This window comes from Pithys albifrons, chromosome 10, assembly GCF_047495875.1.
Source record: "Pithys albifrons albifrons isolate INPA30051 chromosome 10, PitAlb_v1, whole genome shotgun sequence".
NCBI lineage: Eukaryota > Metazoa > Chordata > Aves > Passeriformes > Thamnophilidae > Pithys > Pithys albifrons.
Window position 1 is genome coordinate 28,634,696 of NC_092467.1, and position 21,115 is coordinate 28,655,810.

General features: G+C 44.8%; 1 protein-coding gene across 3 annotated transcripts in view; it reads right to left on the reverse strand.

Moving 5' to 3' along the window:
- The window catches only part of GLIS1 (GLIS family zinc finger 1), a 182,697-nt gene extending 167,633 nt beyond the window's left edge, over window positions 1-15,064 (reverse strand). For 2 of the 3 annotated variants that reach the window (XM_071565034.1, XM_071565033.1), the window contains exons 1-2: window positions 14,662-14,747; window positions 14,119-14,490 (exon numbers count right to left, since the gene is read on the reverse strand). In XM_071565034.1, the coding sequence (XP_071421135.1) occupies window positions 14,119-14,461 (343 nt within the window). In that variant the 5' untranslated portion in view covers window positions 14,462-14,490; window positions 14,662-14,747. Of the gene's footprint in view, window positions 1-14,118; window positions 14,491-14,661; window positions 14,748-14,986 lie in introns of those variants that run through there. The other variant, XM_071565035.1, reaches the window with a different exon arrangement.
- Window positions 15,065-21,115: the final 6,051 nt, after the last annotated feature.

A 21,115-nucleotide genomic window follows, 5' to 3' on the forward strand; every position in this document is an offset into this window, starting at 1 on the left:
TGTCTGGCCCAGGGACTGACAGAGGGGAAAGGTGTCACAAATATAAATCTCAGGCTGAGGAGCCAAAGAACTCAACTGAATTTCAGTCACATGGGTATCTCTCAGTTTCCCTTGGCTGCCTCGACCAACTGTAGCCCAGAGTTGTAAAACCTGCCCACAGCTGCTCTGCTCACCCCCAACCTGATGTTTCACACTGTGACTTTATGCAGGCTTGTTTGGATCTAACAAGGTCCTTATTTTTCTACAATGCAGGAAATAAGGAAACCAGCCATCAATTATTAGAAGCGCAGCAGATCTGAGCCGTGTGGCTGTAAAACAGATTTTTCTTTAATGAAACTGAGCTGGCATTTGCCAGAAATAACAAGTGCCCAAGACTAAAATGTAAATCAAAACTAAAGGAGAGTTTTCAAAACTTTGAATCATTGGTAGCAACAGACAAGCTTAGAAGGAGGTTGGTATGATTTTGGAATGTCTTAAAAATGTGTGACTAATAAGACTTCTAAAGACATTATTTGTGAGTTAGTATTTCAGTCTCCCCACAGAAAGAAAACATCATGACCAGAGAGAGCCACAATGTTTGCTGTAATAACTGTGTTAGTATGTCACTATTGCCGGGTTAGGAAGGAGCCTAAGCCTTTGTTTGCATTTCTGAAAACAAAGAAATGGAAGACATTAATGTTGGAAATCATCAGTGCCTGGCAAGAGTCAATCACAACCGTTACGCTTTCCCCACGTGTCCAGGTTTTAAACCCAGCACTTGGTTTTGGTTGGTCTCAGCCCAGGTCCTGGGAGACAGCAGGTTCCATCACACATCTCTGAACAGACTTGTCTAGTCAAGGAGGAGTGGTGCTGTTTGCTGAAGAGAGAGACATAACAAGAGGAAAGAAAGGGCAGGTTTGGAGGAAACATTAGTTGCTACTGATTCCCTCACCATAACTACTGCCAAAACTGTGACTGGCATGGCAATGCTCCTCTTTCCCAGCCTTCTCCTGCTCTTTGTCACAAAACTCAGAGAGAGTGCTTAAATTCAGCCTCAGCTGGATGCCAGGCCCACAAACTGCAATGCAGAGGGAACAGCAGCACCAGCTCTGCCTGTAGGAAAGGGCCTGGAATCCAATTTTACGCAGTGGTCCAGCTTGTTCATCTGCCATTGCTGCTTGTTCAATTCTGCCATTGAATGCAATGGTCCATGGCTGAAATTAGTAACTTCTTCCACAGGAACCTTCAAACCTGGCTCAGCCACTCCAAATGCCAGAGGTTTTATCATAGCCTTTGCTAAGCTGTGCCAGGGTTGATTATCCTTGCAGTCAAAACCATCTGTCTGCCTTCTTGATTGACCTTTCTCTGTTTCCAGCCATGAGATACCATTCTGCATTTACCTGTACACAGAAGAACCCTCAAGTATTCCCTGTTTTCTCCTCTGGTGCATCTCCAGATGGCCTTTAATCTTCCATTAGTCCATTGGTACCACATATGGGCCAGCATCTTCCAGTTCTTCTCCAAGTTCTTTGATTTTTCAAAGCCATTTAAGAATGTCTGAGCATTAATCTCTCTCTGCAACTAGAGTGATAATTAACAGAAGGATAACAACACTTCCCTATGCTTTTTAATAATGTATCATATCACCTCGTGCCCCGTTAAGTATTTATTTTCTCACACCAATGGAATGTGACATCCCCATCCCCTTCTGGACACACAGCCTCCCACCTACAATAACAGTTTATATCCTCATGTCTGATGGCACGAAAATACCTGTTGTCCAGTTCCTGATCACTGCTTCAGAAATCAGTGTTGCATGCCAGTCACTTCCTAATTTTGATAAATAAAAATTATTAAATAAAACCATTCCCTTCAATAGAAGAAACAAACTTTGCTGGCAGTGGATTTTTTATATTCTGTGAGGATTTCAGCAGAAACTATTAGATAACACTGGGAACAAAACTCAAAGTTTTCAGAGTTGTATACAAAATAGTCACTGTACAAAATACTCTATTTGGTGTGAATCTTAATTTCTATAGATAGCACAGTTTTTACTCCTTTCAAAAGGACACAATATTGTTTTCTATACCACTATTTTTCTGCCATCAACATTGAATGTGACAATCCAAAATGTATCCCAGAAGTTTAAGTCTAATCTGCCAACACATTTATCTCTGCCAGCCTCTCTCTCAGGCTTGTTATAAAACAAGAACTAGTTTGATGAACCCTTAAGAAGCAGAAGAGCTTCCTTCAGCTGCTCTGATAATGCAAATTTCTGCCACAATATATTCCCAGTTATGAACAGCCCAAACTCCACCTGGACCATAAGGTCGTAGAAATGACCAACAACTATAAAGGCCAACAGTGCTGCAGGACTTCTGCATGGTCAGTTAATTTTCATATTTGGAAAACAGGATGCACTGCAAATGAATAATAATTCAATGTGAGCCTAATTCAGTATCAATAAGGCTATTTCCTTCTTCAGAACAATGGTTGGCATTTTCTATCCCCAACAGGCAATCATTTGTTAGCAATGGCATGTCCCCAGAATGCCACAGAACATTTCACAACTGCTCTGCACATAAAATCAATCATTTTCCATGCCCAGTTGTCCCACCACTGGCTCTCCCAACTGCTGCTCTTAGAACCCTTCACTCAGTCTGGTTTTTATTGTGTGCCTTCTTGGTGTTTTCTTGACAAACAAATGAGTGGCCAGAAACACCACTGTTTGACAAGAAGGGACTTGAACTTTGACAGCAAGTCAAAGAGGATAGAAGACTGGAATATTACAGTTTGAGAGACCTCTTCTAACTCTCTAATGCCGAAGCAGTTGAGTGTGGGAATGAAAAGTGTCACAGGAAAGACAGGCCTGAAGAATTGCATTTCCATCCAGCCTGTCTTTAGAAACTCCAGTGATGAATCCCTCACAGGCTGCCTGGGCACCAGATGCCAAAAGCTCAGTGTACTCCTAGATAGGATCCTTCTACTGTCCACATAGTCCCTGTGGAAAAACAAACCAATCTGAAGAGACAAAATCAAGAAGAGACAAAAGGTGCTGAAATCAGATGCATTTCACCAAGTATTTAGTCACCTACAGGGAAAACCTACAGCCACACTCAGCTTCAGAAGGGATGCAAAAGGAGGTTTTCTTCTCTACCAGCAGAACAAGATCCGTGCCTCTGAAGGATGTGAGGGCACCATGCACACAAATTACACCTCTGATCTATAAATTGGTCAACTGCATGTTTTGAAGGCCCTTCTCCTATATAAAATATTCTGAATCAGGGTTGCTCATCAAACTACAAATGCTGTAGGTCAGCAGCCTTCACACTGAAACCTGTATCCAAACTCCCAGATTGTTTTCTCTTGTGGTAGTTAGTGCCATAACTCACTTTATCTAAATGCTAGCTGGTTATGAGGCTATTTTTCACAAAGTTTTCTCTCATTTTATATTATCTAGGCTCCAAAACAGTCTCCCTGTCTCTTCAGAGTGACTGCCTGCGGCTGAAACATCTACCCCATGCATAAAACTTCTTTATCACCTCTAATGTTTACTGTTCTTAATTTTCAAGTCTCCCAGCAACTTCTCCAGCAGCTAATAAAAACTCTATTGTTGGCATTAACACTAACCCTTAGCAAGGAAAGTTCCCCAAGCAGGTTAGCCTCATTTTGAGAAACTCACCCTGGGTACCACTGAAGCAGCAAATCTCTGCAAAACACCAGAGGTTTTTCTCTCAAACTTGCCAAATAAGCAGCACTTGCAGCCAATGCCATCACACATTCAGGCTCAAAACACTATTGATGATTAGTCATTCCAGTGGTTTGCTCTCACTTTCTAGATTTTGGTTCCATTTATATTAACTTTCTATGACTAATCTTGCAAAACATACGCACTTGTGAAAGTATTTGTGGAACTGGCAAATGTATAGGTATAAAAGTGAATTTTGACAAAGCAGTTTGAGTACTTGTGCCAGCAATCTCTGCCTAACAGCTTCTGACAGGATGCAGTAAGAGAAAGATCTGGTATGAATAATGATTCCAATAAAAGCCAGCCAAATCACCCTGACAGATTTGGAGTACTTACACATTCAGCAGACCAAAAGCTATTTACAAACCAGTTGTCACACTTCCACATATTTAGCCCACAATTCAAATAGGTTACAATCCTTTAAATATATTTAAAAATAAACTAAGAGCATGGTGGCACAAAGTAAAATACAGGCCAGAAGGGGAAGAAAATAGAAAAAAAAGTCACTAAGGTTTAAGGGCAGGGAAAGACCAAGTGGGTTGTAGGGGTAAACATCCCCTTAAATTTCCTGCACACCTATTCAAATCAGAGGAATGCTGAAATGCAGGGGTGTCTTTGTTCTGAAAGGAGAACCACTCACACACATTGTCTGTAGCTCCTCCCCACAAAAATATGGCAAGTCAACAAAGCCTCTCGAATGGCTCCAGAACTCAAAGAAAAGGAATATTAGCCAATTCGTGGTGAGCTGGCAAGAGGAAAAACAAGAACCAAACTGTTCAGAATAAAAATGTGAGACATCTTTTTCTTTAGCCAAGTGAACTTAATCCATACTTAGAGGACAAAATTTTATGCATCAGCCCTCCAGGGCTCAAGTCTGCCCCCTTTTTATCCACTCCTGGATTTAAAATGGCACCACTTCAGATTTGCACCAGACTTAGGGACAATGGAATCAGGCCAGTACAGTTTCAGTTGAACATAAACCAGCTCTGATGGCTACAAGGAAACTGAACATTACAACAATCAGATATCCAGAAAGGAGGAATTTAGTGTAGCTTTTTCTTCTTCAAGTCCTGGGAGATGGTTTCAGCTGTGTGCAAAATCTGTTCTGCCAGAGTGATGAGGATCTTGGGAACGTTCAGGAAGCCACCTGCACCTCAAGCCCAGGGCCACAGAGTCCATGGGGTGATGTCTCTCTCATGAACAAGCCATGAGAGACTTCTCCATCGGCTGGAAGGCAAAAGCAACCCAGCAAACCTGGGGGGAAATTTTCCTTCCAACAGGTACTTTCTGGCTATTTCCAACACAGCTCCCTTAAAGGAGCCTCCCTTCCCTGCCCTCAGCACATCAGGCACTAAAATAAATGGGTAAATTTGTTCCTCTGCAACAATTCTGCAACTTGCAATGTAAACCAGATGCCAAGGAGTCCAACTAACGTGTTCCACTAAAATCTTACTCTCCCGAAGATAAATAAATATTATTTTGCGCTTTTCACCACTCACACTCAGACACACCAACAAGGGCAGGCCCTGCGTCCTTCACCCAGCCCAGAGAGAAATGCAGTCCATGCCCACACTGCAGAGGGAGGGCAGTGCCACTTGGGGCTGACACAGTCACATGTTACACACAGAATTCTGCACCACCTCCAGATCAGATCCCAGACAGAGCACAGACACACCAACCCAACACTGCACCTGAACTAACAAACTCTGTCTCTCAGCACAGCAGATCAAGCTGGCCCTGATGGTGTGCCCAAACAACAGCCCTGCTTCTGACTCCAAAACTGGCTTGTCTTTCTCTACGCCACACTCTGTGAGGCTCTCACAGTACAAATATAAACAGCACAGATTTGCCCCAAAATGACACAAGTGGTACAGTCCAGTTCAAGCACCCTTGTTCTTTTCACCCAAAACATTTATATGCTTGGCCATGTTGGCTGCTGGCACAATCCTTCGCTCTTTCTGCCTGTTTCACAGAGGGGCTGATCACACCAGCTTTAAACCCATGCATGGCCTTGAACAGAAAGCAAAATTAAAGGTGAATGTGCTCTTGTGCTAACTGACCTTGGCATCCGAGCTACTGGGCTAAAAGTGCTTGTACACTTTTCTCTCTTGGAGGGAGTTTAACAGTTGGATCTTCTCTTCCATGTCTCAAAGGATCATGGATGGAATTTTCAAACATTCAGTACTGGCCTCCGCCTGAAAGTCAAGTCCCTGCAATTTCAGCAGGAGCAGCAGGGCAAAGCAAGAGTTATGAAATTTCGTGTTAAATCTTTTCTGGGATTTTCCCAGAAAACACTGGGTAATAAAACAGAAGTTTCCTCTTTTATCTATTCTCACTTTAACTCTCTCTTCCCCATCCAGCATAGATGGGGGTTGGGAGGTAGGCAGGACTTACATAAGGAACACAGACACTGACTTAATGTGAAATGAGTCCTTCTGAATGGAAAGTGCTGCTTTCCTTGAGCACCCTGTCCTGTCCTGTGGCTGCTGCTACAGGGATGTTCCATCAAACAGCACAACTCACGGGAGATGTTCCATCAAACAGCACAACTCACGGGAGATGTTCCATCAAACAGCACAATTCCCGCTCATCGTCACTGATCACTCCCTCCCAGTGCAGGATTCAGCGTAAATCAAAGCCAGCTGCTCCAGAGAGGGGCAGGCAGCTAAAAAGAAGCTAAACACAATAATAATAATAAAAAATGCAATCTAGAACCTACATAGATAGGAAATCTACTTTTGTATTTCAAATAAGTAACTCTAAGGTATTTAAGCCTCATGCACAGAAAACAATTTTGTAACTTTTTTTAAGTCATCCTCCTGCATTGTTGTTCTGCCCTAATAACTCTGAAATGTGCTACTCATCTCTCCCAGTTAAATATCCTGTTTCACAAGCCCACTCCCAGATATCTGAAACTGCACAGCATTTCTATCTAGCTTTAGGCATCTAGCATTCCAAAGAATTAATATTTAAACTTATTATAAAGGAATGGGGATTGCGTTAAGCACAGAGCATTTAGCAAAACATTCATATTAATAAACTGCTGTGTTGCTTGTTTGAAGCACATTTATCTTTTTTTAAACTAAAAAAAAAAGATTACGCTCCAAAACTGACACATGTATCTATTTTCCTTTTAATACAACCAAGACTTAGATAGGATTATAGAGTGGAAGCTATTAAATTTCAATTTTTACAATATGTTTAAAATTATATTATCTTTCTTTGCCTAGGGGATTGTTGACTTCAGTATTTAAGTGAGTTAACCATAGTAAATTGTGAAAAAGCACTGAATCACAGCACTTATTTTAAATAACCCTCCAATCTCTACCTCTTCTTAGGAAGCACCTCATGTTAACATTTTTATACATATTATTGCTCTTATATCTCTTGATTATAGATGAAACTGCTAATCTGTTGCCAGACAACACTAATTGGTATTTTTCCTCTTATATTAGCCTTTGATTTACACCTCAGACATGTTCTCCTAAGCCAGCACGTGTAATTTATTTACAGCACTGGAAGGCAGGCAAAATACATCATCTACAGTTATACAACCTTCTACAAGGTATTAAAATACCAGGCCCCTAGAGACACACTTCATATAGTTCAGCAAGTTCCAAAATAAACCAAACCACCAACCCCTTAAGCACTTAAAACAACAATGGGCATCTGTATTAAAAAGTTAGTTTTACTGTATTTGATGATGTCGCCTTAGTGTCATTTTTCCCTCTGGCCAATATGCAAACAACAAGTAAGAATGTATTTGCTTTCCCCTCATTCTAAATCAACTGACAACTCTATAGCTCTCACAAAGCCCTCTCATCATACACATAAATGCCAGCATTAAATGCAGTTTAAGATGTTATGCATTCATTTAACCCTTAGAATAAATTTGGTCACGTAGATTCAATCACAGAGGTCTTTTATCAACCCACTGTGCAAAATAATCACACATACATTCAAACATAATGACAGAAAGGTCAGACATAATTATTAGATTTGAAGCAGAACAGTTGCTCTAAAAAAGAAAAGGAAAAAAGGGGGAAAAAAGAAAAATAAGAAAAAAAAAGAAGAGCTGGAGCTCAAGCACCTTGTGTTGACTTGACTGAGATCAACCTTGTAATTCCTAAATGTTCAAAAAACCTTAACAGAACCAAAAATACAGAATCTGGATCTATTTCCTGTTGCAGCTCTGGCAATGTCTCATGTGTTTTACAAGTAGTCCCCTGTCTACAAATAATCTTAATCATTAACAATCATTTCATAAAGTCAAACTAATGACCGTAATAAAAAGAAAAAAAAAAAGAAGTCCTTGTTCCAGGTAACTAGTGAAGCACAGATTCTGAGAACAGAAAGTTCAGGTTCCAACTGAGATTTCACATACAGGGTGCCAGAAATGTAATAGGAGGGGAAGGAAAAAGGGGAATTCTTTGCCTCTGTTCTTCAAAGCCTGTGCAGAAAGGCAGACCCGCGGTAGAGTCTGCTCTGATAGTTATCTCAATGGAGGAACCGGCCCCGGCTTTGCTTTGCACGCCCCATTTAAACGCAATAAAACGGCCTGAGTGGTTTTAACTGGTCGTTCTATGTGACTGTCCCGCTCCCCGCTCAGGGGGCGATAACAGCTGGGCCATATTCCCAAACACATACTTTGCTATTGTTTGCACATTTGTAGGGCAAGATTAGGCTGTGCCACAGCCAGGGAGCGCTGCCCTTGCTTTGGAACCCTGAATTCTCCCATCAGTGTGCCGGGAAACAGCGTTTGGTGGCTGAGGGAAAAAAAACAAACAAACCCCGGTCTATTAAAAGCCATTTCATGCACTGTGAAATGATTACTAGATTGCACGCCTGTTCAGGGTTGTTGACACACAAGGATGGAAACCTGGAGTGCAAAATGGAGTGGTTTACATCGATATTCCCACTCCAAGTGCCCTGCCAACAACATCTTCAACTGTTCTAGAACCACCAAACAGAACTTCTAAAATAATGGTAATTATGGTACTGAACATGGAAACTATATTCACAGTACTGTAAATTTCTGTTCATAGTTCATACGTTATTCCACTTCCCAGCTTACAGATGGATTTAATACCAGCTTGTTATTTGTCCTACAAGCTTTTCCCTGTACACAGGATAAAGAACTTCTGTAATACCAGGACTGAAATACTGACCCAGCTAACGTTAGTGGCAAGACTCCTATTGGTATTAATCGTTCAGAGCAAAATTTTGTCCCTCTTATTCAAGCAAAAATCCAAACCACTTTATTGCAATGAAGTACAGTCTCCCAGAAGACACTCACTTTACATGCAGCAGTTTCACTAAACAGAATCTTGAAGCACTTCCAGAACATGATCTGAAATACTCTAAAAACCCGCAGCATACACTTAACAGTCCATGTGTGTACAGGGTTGATCTCTGACATACAAATAATTTAGATACATACTGAGAATACTCCAAGTCCAAAGGAGTTGGTCAGACTGCTGACACAAACACAGTAATGTACATACTTGAGTACTTGCAAGATAGAGATTTTCAACTTTTTCTTACTATAAAAGAAGGGTATTTTTCTTCTCACACCACTTAGCCCAGTATATAATAATCTCAATTAATGTAACATTTTAAAGACAGAAAAAGTACTTTCCTTCTTACCTCTATTTCTTCAAGCAAAACTCAAACTACAAAATCTCTTCCAATTATAGACTTATCTGACATTATCTGTTATTCCATATAATTCTACACAAAATGAAGATAAATACATTATTTATTACCTTAAGCATTTCTAATAGCTGTAGTTTTTTCATGAAGCAGAAAGGGGATTTTTTGCCTTTATTTTACAATTACTGAATGTCTTTATATAACAGTTTGATCATTAGATCTCCTGGTTTGTATTTACTAAATATTCTCTACTACCAATTCCTAAGTTACAATGGATTTAATTATTAGATACAATTAAATCTCTTTTAAATGAAATCTCTCTTAAATGAAATCTCTCTTAAATTAAATTAAATCCATGAAAGGCTCATCTTCAATTCAGTGACTCTGATTTTGCAACACAAATCATTAGAAGAAATTCCTTCAGCAGTGAGTAACTGGAAGTAATTCCCCTATTCAAGACAAGTAAGTATGATAGCCAGTTTAAGGGAGAAAACAGTCACAATTTATTCCAAATTACTTTATGCACACATTCTCCAATTTGCAGTTTCTCCTCTTACAAAATAAAACCAGGCAAAAAAAACCCCTATTAAATATAATTATGTAACTGCATGTTCTGTTCAAATAAACCTTTAAGTTCCTTTTTGTAGCACAGAGTTCAAAGGCAGCAAGCAGGAGAACCAGAGTGAAAATAAGAAAAATTTATTACTATAGCTCTATATAAAACTGAGAGAGTGTAGAGATCACCTCACCAGTGATACCATTCCCTGTCTCCTTATCAGGTCATCTTGGATTTATCAGCTCCAGGCAATCCAGTGGGATAATTCAGGTGAACACAGGGAAAGTGTATGAAAGAAAATGGCAGGATCAGGCCCAAGACCACTCAACACACCTAAAAAGTCATATAATCAAAACAGATGTTTTTGCTGAAGATCCCACCAGTATAAGCTGTTACTTTCACAAGGACAGTCCTGATTATCAAGGAAATAGTTACAGGAGATTTAAATGACAAGATTTAACCTTCCTTCTCAACAGCAGAAGGAAATGAATACATTTCAATACGTTGGTTCTGTGTTTGCTGAAAGCAGTTACAGTTAACAACAAACACAAAAAAAAAATCCAACCCATTTTCCCCTCCTCTGAATAAAAAATACTCTCAACCAGGAAACATCCAACTCCTGCAACCCGAACAGCTTATTGTTTTGCCCACTGTAAGTTAATATCTGAAGTGGTTACTGCAAAGGTCCGGGCCATTTGGATGGGTTCCCAGTGGCACAGCTCACAGGATAAATCTCGTCATTTCTACTGAGTCATGAATTAGGTACACTGAACAAAACTGGAAAAGAATGAAAAGGAGTGTTTCCTGGTAACAGCCATAATCAATGCCATCTAAAAACTGAGATATTTGACATCTTTATAGATTACTCTTTTGTCACTACTAAAAGTTTCCTTTCCCAAAAGCTTCTACCCTGGAGCCAGTAATGATTTTGCCCTGTGTTACTTTCGAAACGGTAATACCGTATCATGAAATTCAACAAAACAGAACTCAAGCCACAGAATCCCACGAAAACATTGTAAAATGGACTTCATACCTTATGGTACAGCTGGAGCCCAGCAGATGACAAATGCATCTAAAAAGCAGAGTCTGTGTGCAAACACTGCCCTGCAGCACACAGAGAAATCCAAGCCCAAGAAAAGCGTGGCATGTATCACAGCCCATCACACCAGAAGGAGCAGGATGGGCAAAAACTGGGTGTTCATTTTAAACAGCTCCCAAACAGAACAAAGCATGAAGCACAATTCCAAAGAACTGGTATTTCTGGTGAACATCCAGCAGTGCCATCCTGCAGAGCTCTGACCCAAATGATCTGATTCCCAGAAGGAATCCACACCACCACCCCTCAAGTTCTTGTTTGGCTGCTCATGTCAAAAGACCAGCTCAGGCACAGCAGCATTTTGCAGGATCATAACTTAAACACTGTGAAGCAGCAGAGGAACACCACAAGAGACATTACAACAGCAGGATGCTTCTTCCCCATTGTGATTACTTCAAAGCTCCCCTTTTTATTAGTAGAGCAGTGTATCATTTTGATTCATTCTGTTTTGAAAAAAAAACCTAAAAAGTAAGGCTTGTTTAGAAAAAAAAATTTACAGGCAACTATAAAAATCGGGTTTGCTCTTGTTAACGACTGTCTTCTACCTTCCCCACTTGCAGTTTTCAACTGTGAATAAACCAAAACCAGGAGGCACATTCCGTAATCTAACCCAGATTGCAGAGGGAATTACTGGGTACATGGTACTCTAGGGCTGGAGAACAGGAGACGCACGGCAGGATGGTCTGAAATCAAGCTGTCATCAGTTTCCTTTCCCAAACCCTTCACTGGGTACATATCTGAGTATTTCCCTCATTCCCACTTCTCAGCTCTGCCTTGTTATATCACATCTACATGCTGCCATCCCCAGTCCTTTACCTTCCTGAGAGAGCCAGGGTGGTTGGGTGATGGTTTTACACTGCTCCTTGAAAGATCAACATCTCTGCAGCACAGTCCACCCCAGATATACTCTGATTTTTCAGTTAGGTCTCAGTGAGCAATTGAGTGATTTCTGTGGAACTGACTCAGAAGCACAGGGTGGTGAGCAGGGGCTGGCAGCTTCAGTGGAAGAACCCCAAAATGCCCAAGTGGACATTAAAGTGGTCAGAAATATCAACACAGTCCACACATTTTTAAATCAAACTCTGGCCCAAAATTTTGCTTTTTTTATTTTCCCTAACTCCTCCTGAAAATGTCTTCTCAAGGGAAAAAAAAGGCAAAAATTAAACAAACAAAACAAACAAACACAAAAAACACAACCAAACAAAAAAACCTCACCCAAAAACCTCAGTGTTGCAGTGTTTGGAAAAATCCAGCATTATCCATCAAGTCACCCTGCTGCTCAGTAAACGAACCCTATCCTGCCCATGGATACCTCCTACTTACTCTCATGACTCAAGCCACCCATACGCCAAAGCAACCACAAGGTAACACCCTAGACAGAAATTAAACAAAAACAACAACAAAACTTACAACACTTTTCTTTTTTCTTTCCCCCAGTGGCACAAATGAGAAACTGATCAGTCAGGAATTAGGACTCTTCTCCCATGCCCACCTACAGCTACTGTAAAAGTCCCAAATGAATGGACATTTACACTTGCCTCAGTTTTCCCCTCCATCCAGTCTTGCACCCTGCAATAGCAAGAGGAATATGCAGGAGAAGAGGGCTAAGAAGCTCAAAGGGAAAAAGAAAGAAGAAATAAATAACAGTTTGCTTGGGCAGGGCAATGCACAGACAGTGGCACCAAACTCATTAGTGGGACCAGGAGGGACTCCAACACCTCATGAGCCCCTTCCAGGCAGCAGTGGCAGCACCAAGGCTTGCTAGAGCTTGTAGCTCTCCTTCCCTACTCTGTGAATCCTCCTTTTCCCCTCTTCAAACCTGGGTCTGTATAACAGACCTTCATTTCTTTCTTGCCAAACATTAACAACCTTTTTTTTTTCTCATCAGGAGAGAAGAATTGCAGCATTAACAAACAGAAAAATAAAAAAGGTAATTTATAACCTGCTGCTCCACTCTGTCTGCATTCACTGGTGATGAACAAACACATCCTACAGTCTGCAGAACAGACCTAGCACAGATTGAGGTGTTCATTAACATAACTTCGTGGCAATGAAAGGTGCCATCACCCTAGGTAACAAGCTCACAAAAGAAAATGTCACTAGTCCAAGGGCATGCAGGCTACTGCAGTTTTCAGAAGAATGGACAGAACGGGATGCACTGAAAAAATCCTAGTGGGGACTGCTTTAAGATAACTGCATTTACATCTCTAAAACAGAGAATGGGAACGAACTAAAAAGAGAAATAAAAAAAAAATACTTTTTTAACATTACAGAAATCATTGCTTTAATGCTAATAACCTTAGGTGCACATACTTCTCTGCAAGCAGCTTTGCAGCATAAAGGAATGCTTCAATTCCCCCTGATCCCAGCCAGTGATACCTCAGACCGATTATATTTGAAAGTTAAATTTTGATTAACAAGTTGCAGCTCAATTAACAAGTTCTAGCTCAAAAGGGTAATTAACAGATTTTTAGTTGGCAATTCCTAACCTAACTTCAGTGGCACTTAACAATGGATAAATGAAAAATCGGGCATTTGCTAAGCAGCAGGATTTGACCTTTCAGGCACCAGGAATTCCCAAGTCTGAGGATTCGCTGCCTGAATCCAGCATTTGTAACACCTTCTTGAAATACAAACTATAAATCCAAGCAACCGTGGTGAAACTGCTGAATAAGAGCCAGGCATTTATTGTCAGCCAGGCATGCTCACAAACAAACACCCCACACGGACACTCTGGCACAGGACAGACCCATCCAGCCTTCAGCACCATCCCCAAAACAACCAAACGCCACCAAACCAGGAGCACGCGCTCAGGAGAAATAAAAAACATGCTTGTCTTGTCTCGAGATTTTTTGAATAATATCGAGAAACACTCAGCTCCACACTGTCAAAGAACAGTCTGGTTTATTCTGTGCCTCCAAGGTGCACAGAAAAAAAAAAGTTTTAAAACTGAAGTGAAATAAACAAGTCAGAAAACACTCCGAAGACCAAAATGAAGCGAGGGGGAAGCTTGTTACGCATTTTTATTTGGTTGGGGAATAGGTTTTTGGTGGTGGTAGTGCTCAGTTCGCGCACTTTTAAACTCACCCTTCACGCTCTGATGTTTCTGCTGCTGGAAATAATCTTTAGAGCCTCTAGCGCATCGCAGGTCCTGCGCCCTCGGCAGCATCGGGATCCTCTCGAATATGCTGGGCCGCCTGGGGATGAAGTCCAGCAGAGGCGCTGACATGTCAGGGGGGCTCTGCTGAGGCTCCGTGTGGTCACCGCCGTTGCTGACAGACACTCTGAAGGACATCTGAGGGCTCGAGTGAGCTTTAGCAGCGCCGGGACGAGTCGCCTGCGGCAGATCCTTCAGGGGCGCTCCCTGGCATTTGTCGGTCCCCCCGAGGCGGGCGCTGCCCCTCTGGCCCGCGGCGAGCTCACAGTGCATGTCCGCGGGCGGCCGACCCGCGCCCCGTCCTGCAGCGAGCGAGCGGCACACGCGCTGTCAGCGCGGGCGCGCCCCGGCCCCTGTCCCTGTCCCTGCCCCTCCGCCCGCCAACACCGGCCGGGGGCTCAGCCGGCACCCGCAGCCCCCGACCCGCCGCCCGCAGCCCCGCACGCCTCGGCCCCGCACGCTCTCTCACGCACCGCGGCCGGACGGCGAGGACCCGTCTGTGAGGGACGGGACGAGCGGCTTCGCTCGCTCTCTAGGCAACCCCGCCGCGCTGCTCGGAGCCGCTCCCGGGAAGGCGAGCGCGGCCGAAGGGGCGGGGAGGGGGCCCGGCACTCGGGCGGGTGGTGCGGTCACCAGTGCCTTTCAGCTGCGGCATCCGAACAGCGGCCGCCCCGGCAACCGCGGACGCGGCGCAGGGCGGGTTGGCCGCGGCCCGCGGGTCACCGGCCCCGCAGGGAGGGAGGGCGAGGGGGGACAGCCCGGGCGGGCGCGGTGACAGCCGCGCCCCCGCGCTCCTACCTGGGAGGGGCCTCCCGCCCGCCCGCCCGGGGAACGCGCTGCCCGCGGTGCCGCCGCCGCGCCGGGCGCAGGGGCTCAGCCCCGCTCCCCCGCCGCAGGGCCGGCTGCCAGAGCGCAGGCGGCCCGGGCCATTACCCTGGCGCGGCGGCGGGGCCAGTCGGGGCGGGCAGGGGGAGGGCTATGCCGCCGGGGCCGCCCCTCGGGGCTCTAACAGCGGGGCCCGGCCCGGCCGCCCCTCGGGGAGCAGCGCAGGGGTGCGCGGGTACCGGAGAGGGGCAATCAGCGCTGCCTGCGCCCCGCACCTGCCCCGTGCCCGCCCCGGCGGGGAGCGGTCCCTGAGCTTGTTGCCCACTTGCCTCCGCAGAGGACCGTGGCTTTCCTGCCCGCTGCCCTGCCTGGACCCTTCCCCTTTGCCCGCGGCTGTGGAGGATCCCAATGCCCGATCCCAAACAATCCGCTCACGCACCAGGCACACAACCGTGCGGGCACCCATCAGCAGCCCCCGAGCTGAGCATCCGGCAGCGCCCTATAAACAACTTGTGTGCAAAAGCCACAGCCACTGCAGCGTGTCAGGCTGCAGCAGTGGCAGAGAGAAAAGTCTTAACCAAGGGCCTGGGAAGCAGGAGATAGGGCAGAGGTGCGTGCAATCTGGCCACGACATCTCCCCGATGATGCAGTTCAGGTGCACTCAGTGCTTCTGTAAAAGGTGGCCACGCATCACTCCCTTCCTGCCCCGCAGGTGCAGAGCTGGCCCATGCCAGCAGAGACAATTAAACTAGCTCAGAGCAAGCACCACAGCACAGTGACATTTGCGCTGGCTCCTCCTGGGCCAGCCCGGGTCTGGAAGCAATCTAGTTGGGTTTATTAGCTTGGGCCTGGTTCCAAGCAAATGCAGGCTGAGCCACGATGTGCAGCTTTGCACCAGCGAGCTTTACCAGCCCACACTTTTCTGGCTCGGGGGTGTCTGCAGCACCCTGCTGCCCTGCATGCTGCTGTCAGCACAGGTGCAGCCCTGCAGGTCTGTAACACACCAGGACAGCTCAAAGGTAGGAGTGACTCGGAGTCAGCCCTGATTTACATGGGTGTAAATCAGACAGACATCTGGCTGGAAATCCTGCTTGTTCACAGCAAACCTAAAGGAGAGGCTGTGGAGATTTAGCACAAGGAGGAGGGACAGCTACTGAACTGGCGTCTTGCTACACCCCTCCTGAGCAGCGTCCCACAGTGAGACAAGAGATCTTCATCTTGCAGCACAGATGCTGCACAGAATGTCTCACTCACAGTTTTACCCAGACCCTTAATAACATCTTTCACCCTGCGGAGTACAGGAACGGTCAGGACAGGAGGGCATGACTTTTTCTTGGCAAATGCTATGAATGTTGTGGATTTAGTGGGAGGGAGGCAACTCTCCATAAAAGACACAAGATCTTGAGATAGAACAAGCAGTTCTGGGAGCAGCAGTACTAATGACTCTCATTTGCAATGCCTCTCCTCATTCCTGCCCAGCATGGATGCCCTGAGGTCTACCAAGGAAGGAGCTTGCCAGCCTTTCCCCTCAACAATGGCAGCAATAGGGTCTCCTGTAAGGCCATGTCCTAAATTGTCAGATGTGGTTGAAAACGGGTAAATGTCCTTAGAATGTCTTAGTGGGATCAAGAAGCTACAAAAAAGGAGAAATCTCACTTTATACAAAACAAAACTAAATATTAATTAGCTGGCACAAATACTGAATTGGAATGTTTTTATAAATCCCCAGGATATCAGCAATGTAAACATTTTTAGTGTACGTTATCCCTCTGTGTGACTGTTCTCTACAGCCACACATCATCTCTAAATGCTCTGCTAACGCACATCTCCCATGCCCCAGTCCCATCCATTCCTGGATGGATCCATTCCTCAGGACTGAGCTGTTCTTTCCCTTCGATTTGGAAATGCTAAAGGCACCTGGCAGTGCTATCAGAAGCAGTAATTATTTAAGACACAAATACACTGTGGCAAGTCTAAACCTCAGCTGATGTAACCAAGGTAATCCCACTGCTTCCAGTGCAGGAAAAACGGTTTTTAGGGGGATCCTGACCACGGGCTCACCTTGTGCAAATTATTACAGCTATCTTGATACACAGTGCCCAAATACCTAAATTAGAGGGGGTTACCTAGAAAACAGGTAGTTTTGGAGATATTGTGTACCTTCCTAGAGGGATTTTCTTTTGTTGCTAGGGATCTTCCCACAGCAGGCAGGGAAAAAGACAGGTCGTTAACCCACATCACTCTGCGTTTCTACCTGAGGCTATCTGAACCGCTGTTTCTTTCACCATTACCGATATCCAGAATATTCCTCAAAATACCGGCAGGTGCCGCCACTGGCTCAGCAATCACGCAGGGCTGGGCTGCTCCGCGGGCAGGAGCAGGCACAGAGCCTGCTCCATGCTCTGGGCACCCTGTAAAAGCCAGGAAGACTTTGGACTGAAGCACATCACAGCTCCAAGCTCCAACAGCACATGGGGCGAAGCCCCTCACAGCGGGATGAATTTCTCTGTGGCAGATCATCTCCCAAAGGTGCAGACCTCAGAGCTCAAGCTGCAGACACCCACATTCCTCCTATAAGAAATGAGGCCCCACAGCCTCAAACCTGCACTCTCACCACCATTGCCTCAGGTTCTAGTGAGGCATTTGGCAGCTGCCCTGTCTTTGCTGGGACTGTGCAGCTGGGGATGCCCATTGCTGGGTCTAAGGAAGAGAAACTGGTGGTGGATGGACATCCTCCTCCAGACCTGGATGTGTCTGATAGAGACTTGGCTCCTACAGCTGTTCCAAAGCAATGATTCGGCTCCTCTGGCAAGTCCACAGACATGGAAGGAACAAGTGCTGGGAGAAACAAGTGCTCCTTGAATGATTGTACTAATGCAAGAGTTGAGCAGTCCCCTTTGTCTCCCTGCTCAATCAGAAGACACTTCATATGTTTTGGTTCTGGAACAAAGGCCAAGCAAGTGCAATCGTGGCTGCTAAGACTGTTTTATGCCCTGGGTCACCATGACTTTGCTGAATGCACGAGCTGTACAGCAAACACTGATTCACCCAACGTTGTCACTGCATCCATGAACTAAATGGGTGTCTCCTTTGTTTGTGTCCTTGAAAACCAGTGAAAACCAGTCATTGGCTTCTCTCCACTAGAGTAATAATCTCCCTTTAGGAGAATGGGGGGAAGATTTCCCCATATTAGCCTTCTTGTTCAACATTCCTGGTTGCCAAGGCTGCAGTTGTGTGTCATAACATGGCCCACACTTAGCCCAGTTTCATCTTTCCTCTGTTACTGAAGTCCCCTCCTCCAAGGCAGACCTTCCAGTGGAGGCAGACAGGCCATCTTCAGTCCCTAAATCTACTCCCTGGGGGCTGCTTCATTTCAAATCAATTATGAAAGGTGAGGTTGCAATTTGATATAAAGAACATCCAGAGGAATGCAACTGCTTGCCTGCATGTCCTCTGACTGGGTTAAGTGGGTAGAACACTCACTAGATAAGTAACCAGGAACTTGCCCAGCTGCCCGTGCACACCTAGTTGGTGACCAAAGAAAGAGAAAACAGGTAACAGAATAAGGCTAGCTCAGGCTGGGGTGAAACTGTACCAGCAAGGAGAACAAGTTTAAAGAAGTTTGATACATCAGTTTTTCTCTGCTGACACCAGGCACGGTCAGGTCAGTGCCACAACAGTGTTCACAGGTGCTTTTGCAGACACGCAGCCTCTTTGCTCTGTGCTCAAGGCTGTCCTGCCTTGAGAGCTGAATACACAGGAGGACAGGGAGAGATCATCTGTAACAGGAGTGGGGAAAGGACATTGCATGAAGGGGACTCCAGTTCAGCAAATCCAGCCTCCAAAGTGTGCTCTTTACCTTTGCCAGGAACCCACGGCTGTAACTGGCCACTGTCTCATCACAAACCGGATCTTCGAGAAACTCGGAGCAGCTGAAACCTCCAGTTCCCGAAGTAGTTCTGTGGGAGGGGAGGAATGAAGCAGAACGGATACAGGTAAGGTGAGCTGCACAGAGCAAACAAGCAGAGGTAAAGTATTAATCTCTAGTTCACATATTGAAATCTTTTACCCCAGCAGGCAACAAAATGAAATTTTAAAGGGACACAATTGAAATTGCAAGAACTTTGTTGTAACTGCTGCAGTACAGACAGAGGTGGGAGGTGTTACCATAAACATTATGATATGGGGCAAAACAGGCTCTCTGGTAGGAGAATAACCAACTTTGCTATAAATAACCTGGTGGCAAACTAGCTGTCAATTCACACAAAATAGTTTATTTACAAAGGCATGCCAAGTCCAGACTTGGGGTTTTTTTCTAATTTACTGCATCACAGATAGTAAAAGAGAAAGAACCAAATGAAAACTGAGCCAAGAGGATTGTCTCTGTGAGTATGCCCGTTTCTTAGAGATTGCCCATGTCCCTTTAAGACAGCACAAAGCCCTTCTTTATAGTGGTTTGAAAATTACCTCCTAAATTAAGGCAGCAAGGTCAAACTGACCACACATTATCTAGCAATGTACTCAACTATTGCCTCATAACTTACAGGTTTGTTTATAGCTCTTACAGTTAGAAAAAAGAAATTCCTCAGATGACTCTGACTTAGCTTTTTAAAACAAGCCTCTTTTCAAATAGCGTATTTTGAGAAAACCACACAGTAATCTTGAATCCACCTTTGTCTTGTGGAGACTGCAAGAAATGACCAACATCTCCAAAAGCCACTGTAACACTACAGATTCCTCCTGCCTCCACAGTTAAATTGACAGATCATTCCAGTGAACTTGAGGAAAATACCTGTCAAAAAGGGTCCAACCAGCCTCCCTTCAGGACATAGTGTCTTAGACTTGCAGCTGCCTTCCTCAAACATTCAACTGTACTATTTCTCTGAATCATTCTCTAAATAGATCCCTCTCTCACACCTTGCATACACAACACAGGTAGTAAAATAAATTTCATTCATAAACAAGCAAACAAACCAACCCCACCATGAAACAGAAAAGTTTAGGAATGTTCAGTTTGTAAAAATCTAATCCTTGGTACTGGGACATGCCAGGGCTAGGATTGCTGGTACAAAATCATCTCATGCCTACTCTAAACGAGCTACAGAACTGATGCTATACCACAGCCCCCAGTTACTTTGCCTGGGGCTTCATATATTCAATGCACTGCAGACAGTGATTGCTGAATGAGCAGCTAGTCACTCTTCTATTTTCTCTTCATTGGCAGTGTTTGGGCCACACACTGAATGTATTTGCTGCACATCAGCCAAGCCCTGTGCAGAACACAGAATTATTCATTTACTCCAGGGCATTTCTTTGGTGTCCATCACTGCAGCCTACTGATTTGGACACAAATGTTTTGTTATCATCACTGGAGATGAGGGAAGGTGGGGTTGGGCTAAGTCTTATTTTACAACAGAGGCCCAGAAGACAAAATCTTCAGTTTGAGTGCCAAACTTGTGACAAGAACTGACTGCTTCCCTCACCCTTTGCTTCAGGTTGTTTAGCATTTCCCATCTTGTCTATGGTGGAACACAGTCCCAGTTCCATCAGTTAAATTCAACCCCTGGTGTTCCAAACAGAGCATGCAGAATCTGAAAGACTTGTAAAGTGGCCCCTGTGAAGAGCTGAAGTGCTGCACAGGATCTCTGTGCAACACACAGAAAGGACAAGCCCATTTCCCTGGCAGTGTTCAGCTTGTACCAACCACTAGAGTGGACTTTCTCTTCCTACAACACACCATGGTTCCTGATAAAGTCTTCCCAGAACTGACTGCCAGCATCTGCAAAGACAACGGCCCCTCAGTACCCAGCTTTGAGCTGCAGCCCCGTGCTCAGCCCAAAACTTTGTACCACCACTGACCAAGTCCACAGCCTGGTCCTTCTCCAAACCCCCTCTGAGCAGTGACCTCTGCCAGTGTACAGACAGGGAACCCAGTGGTTTACAAAGGTGCTGCCCCATCTCTCTAGTCCTCAAAGCTTCCCTGGAGGCAGGCACCCAGCTGAAACTTCCAACATTACTAAGCCTACAACTGGAACCTGCTGAGCTGAGAGGAGAATGATGCTTACACATAACCCTCAGCAACCTGTGACTCACAGAAGGCTG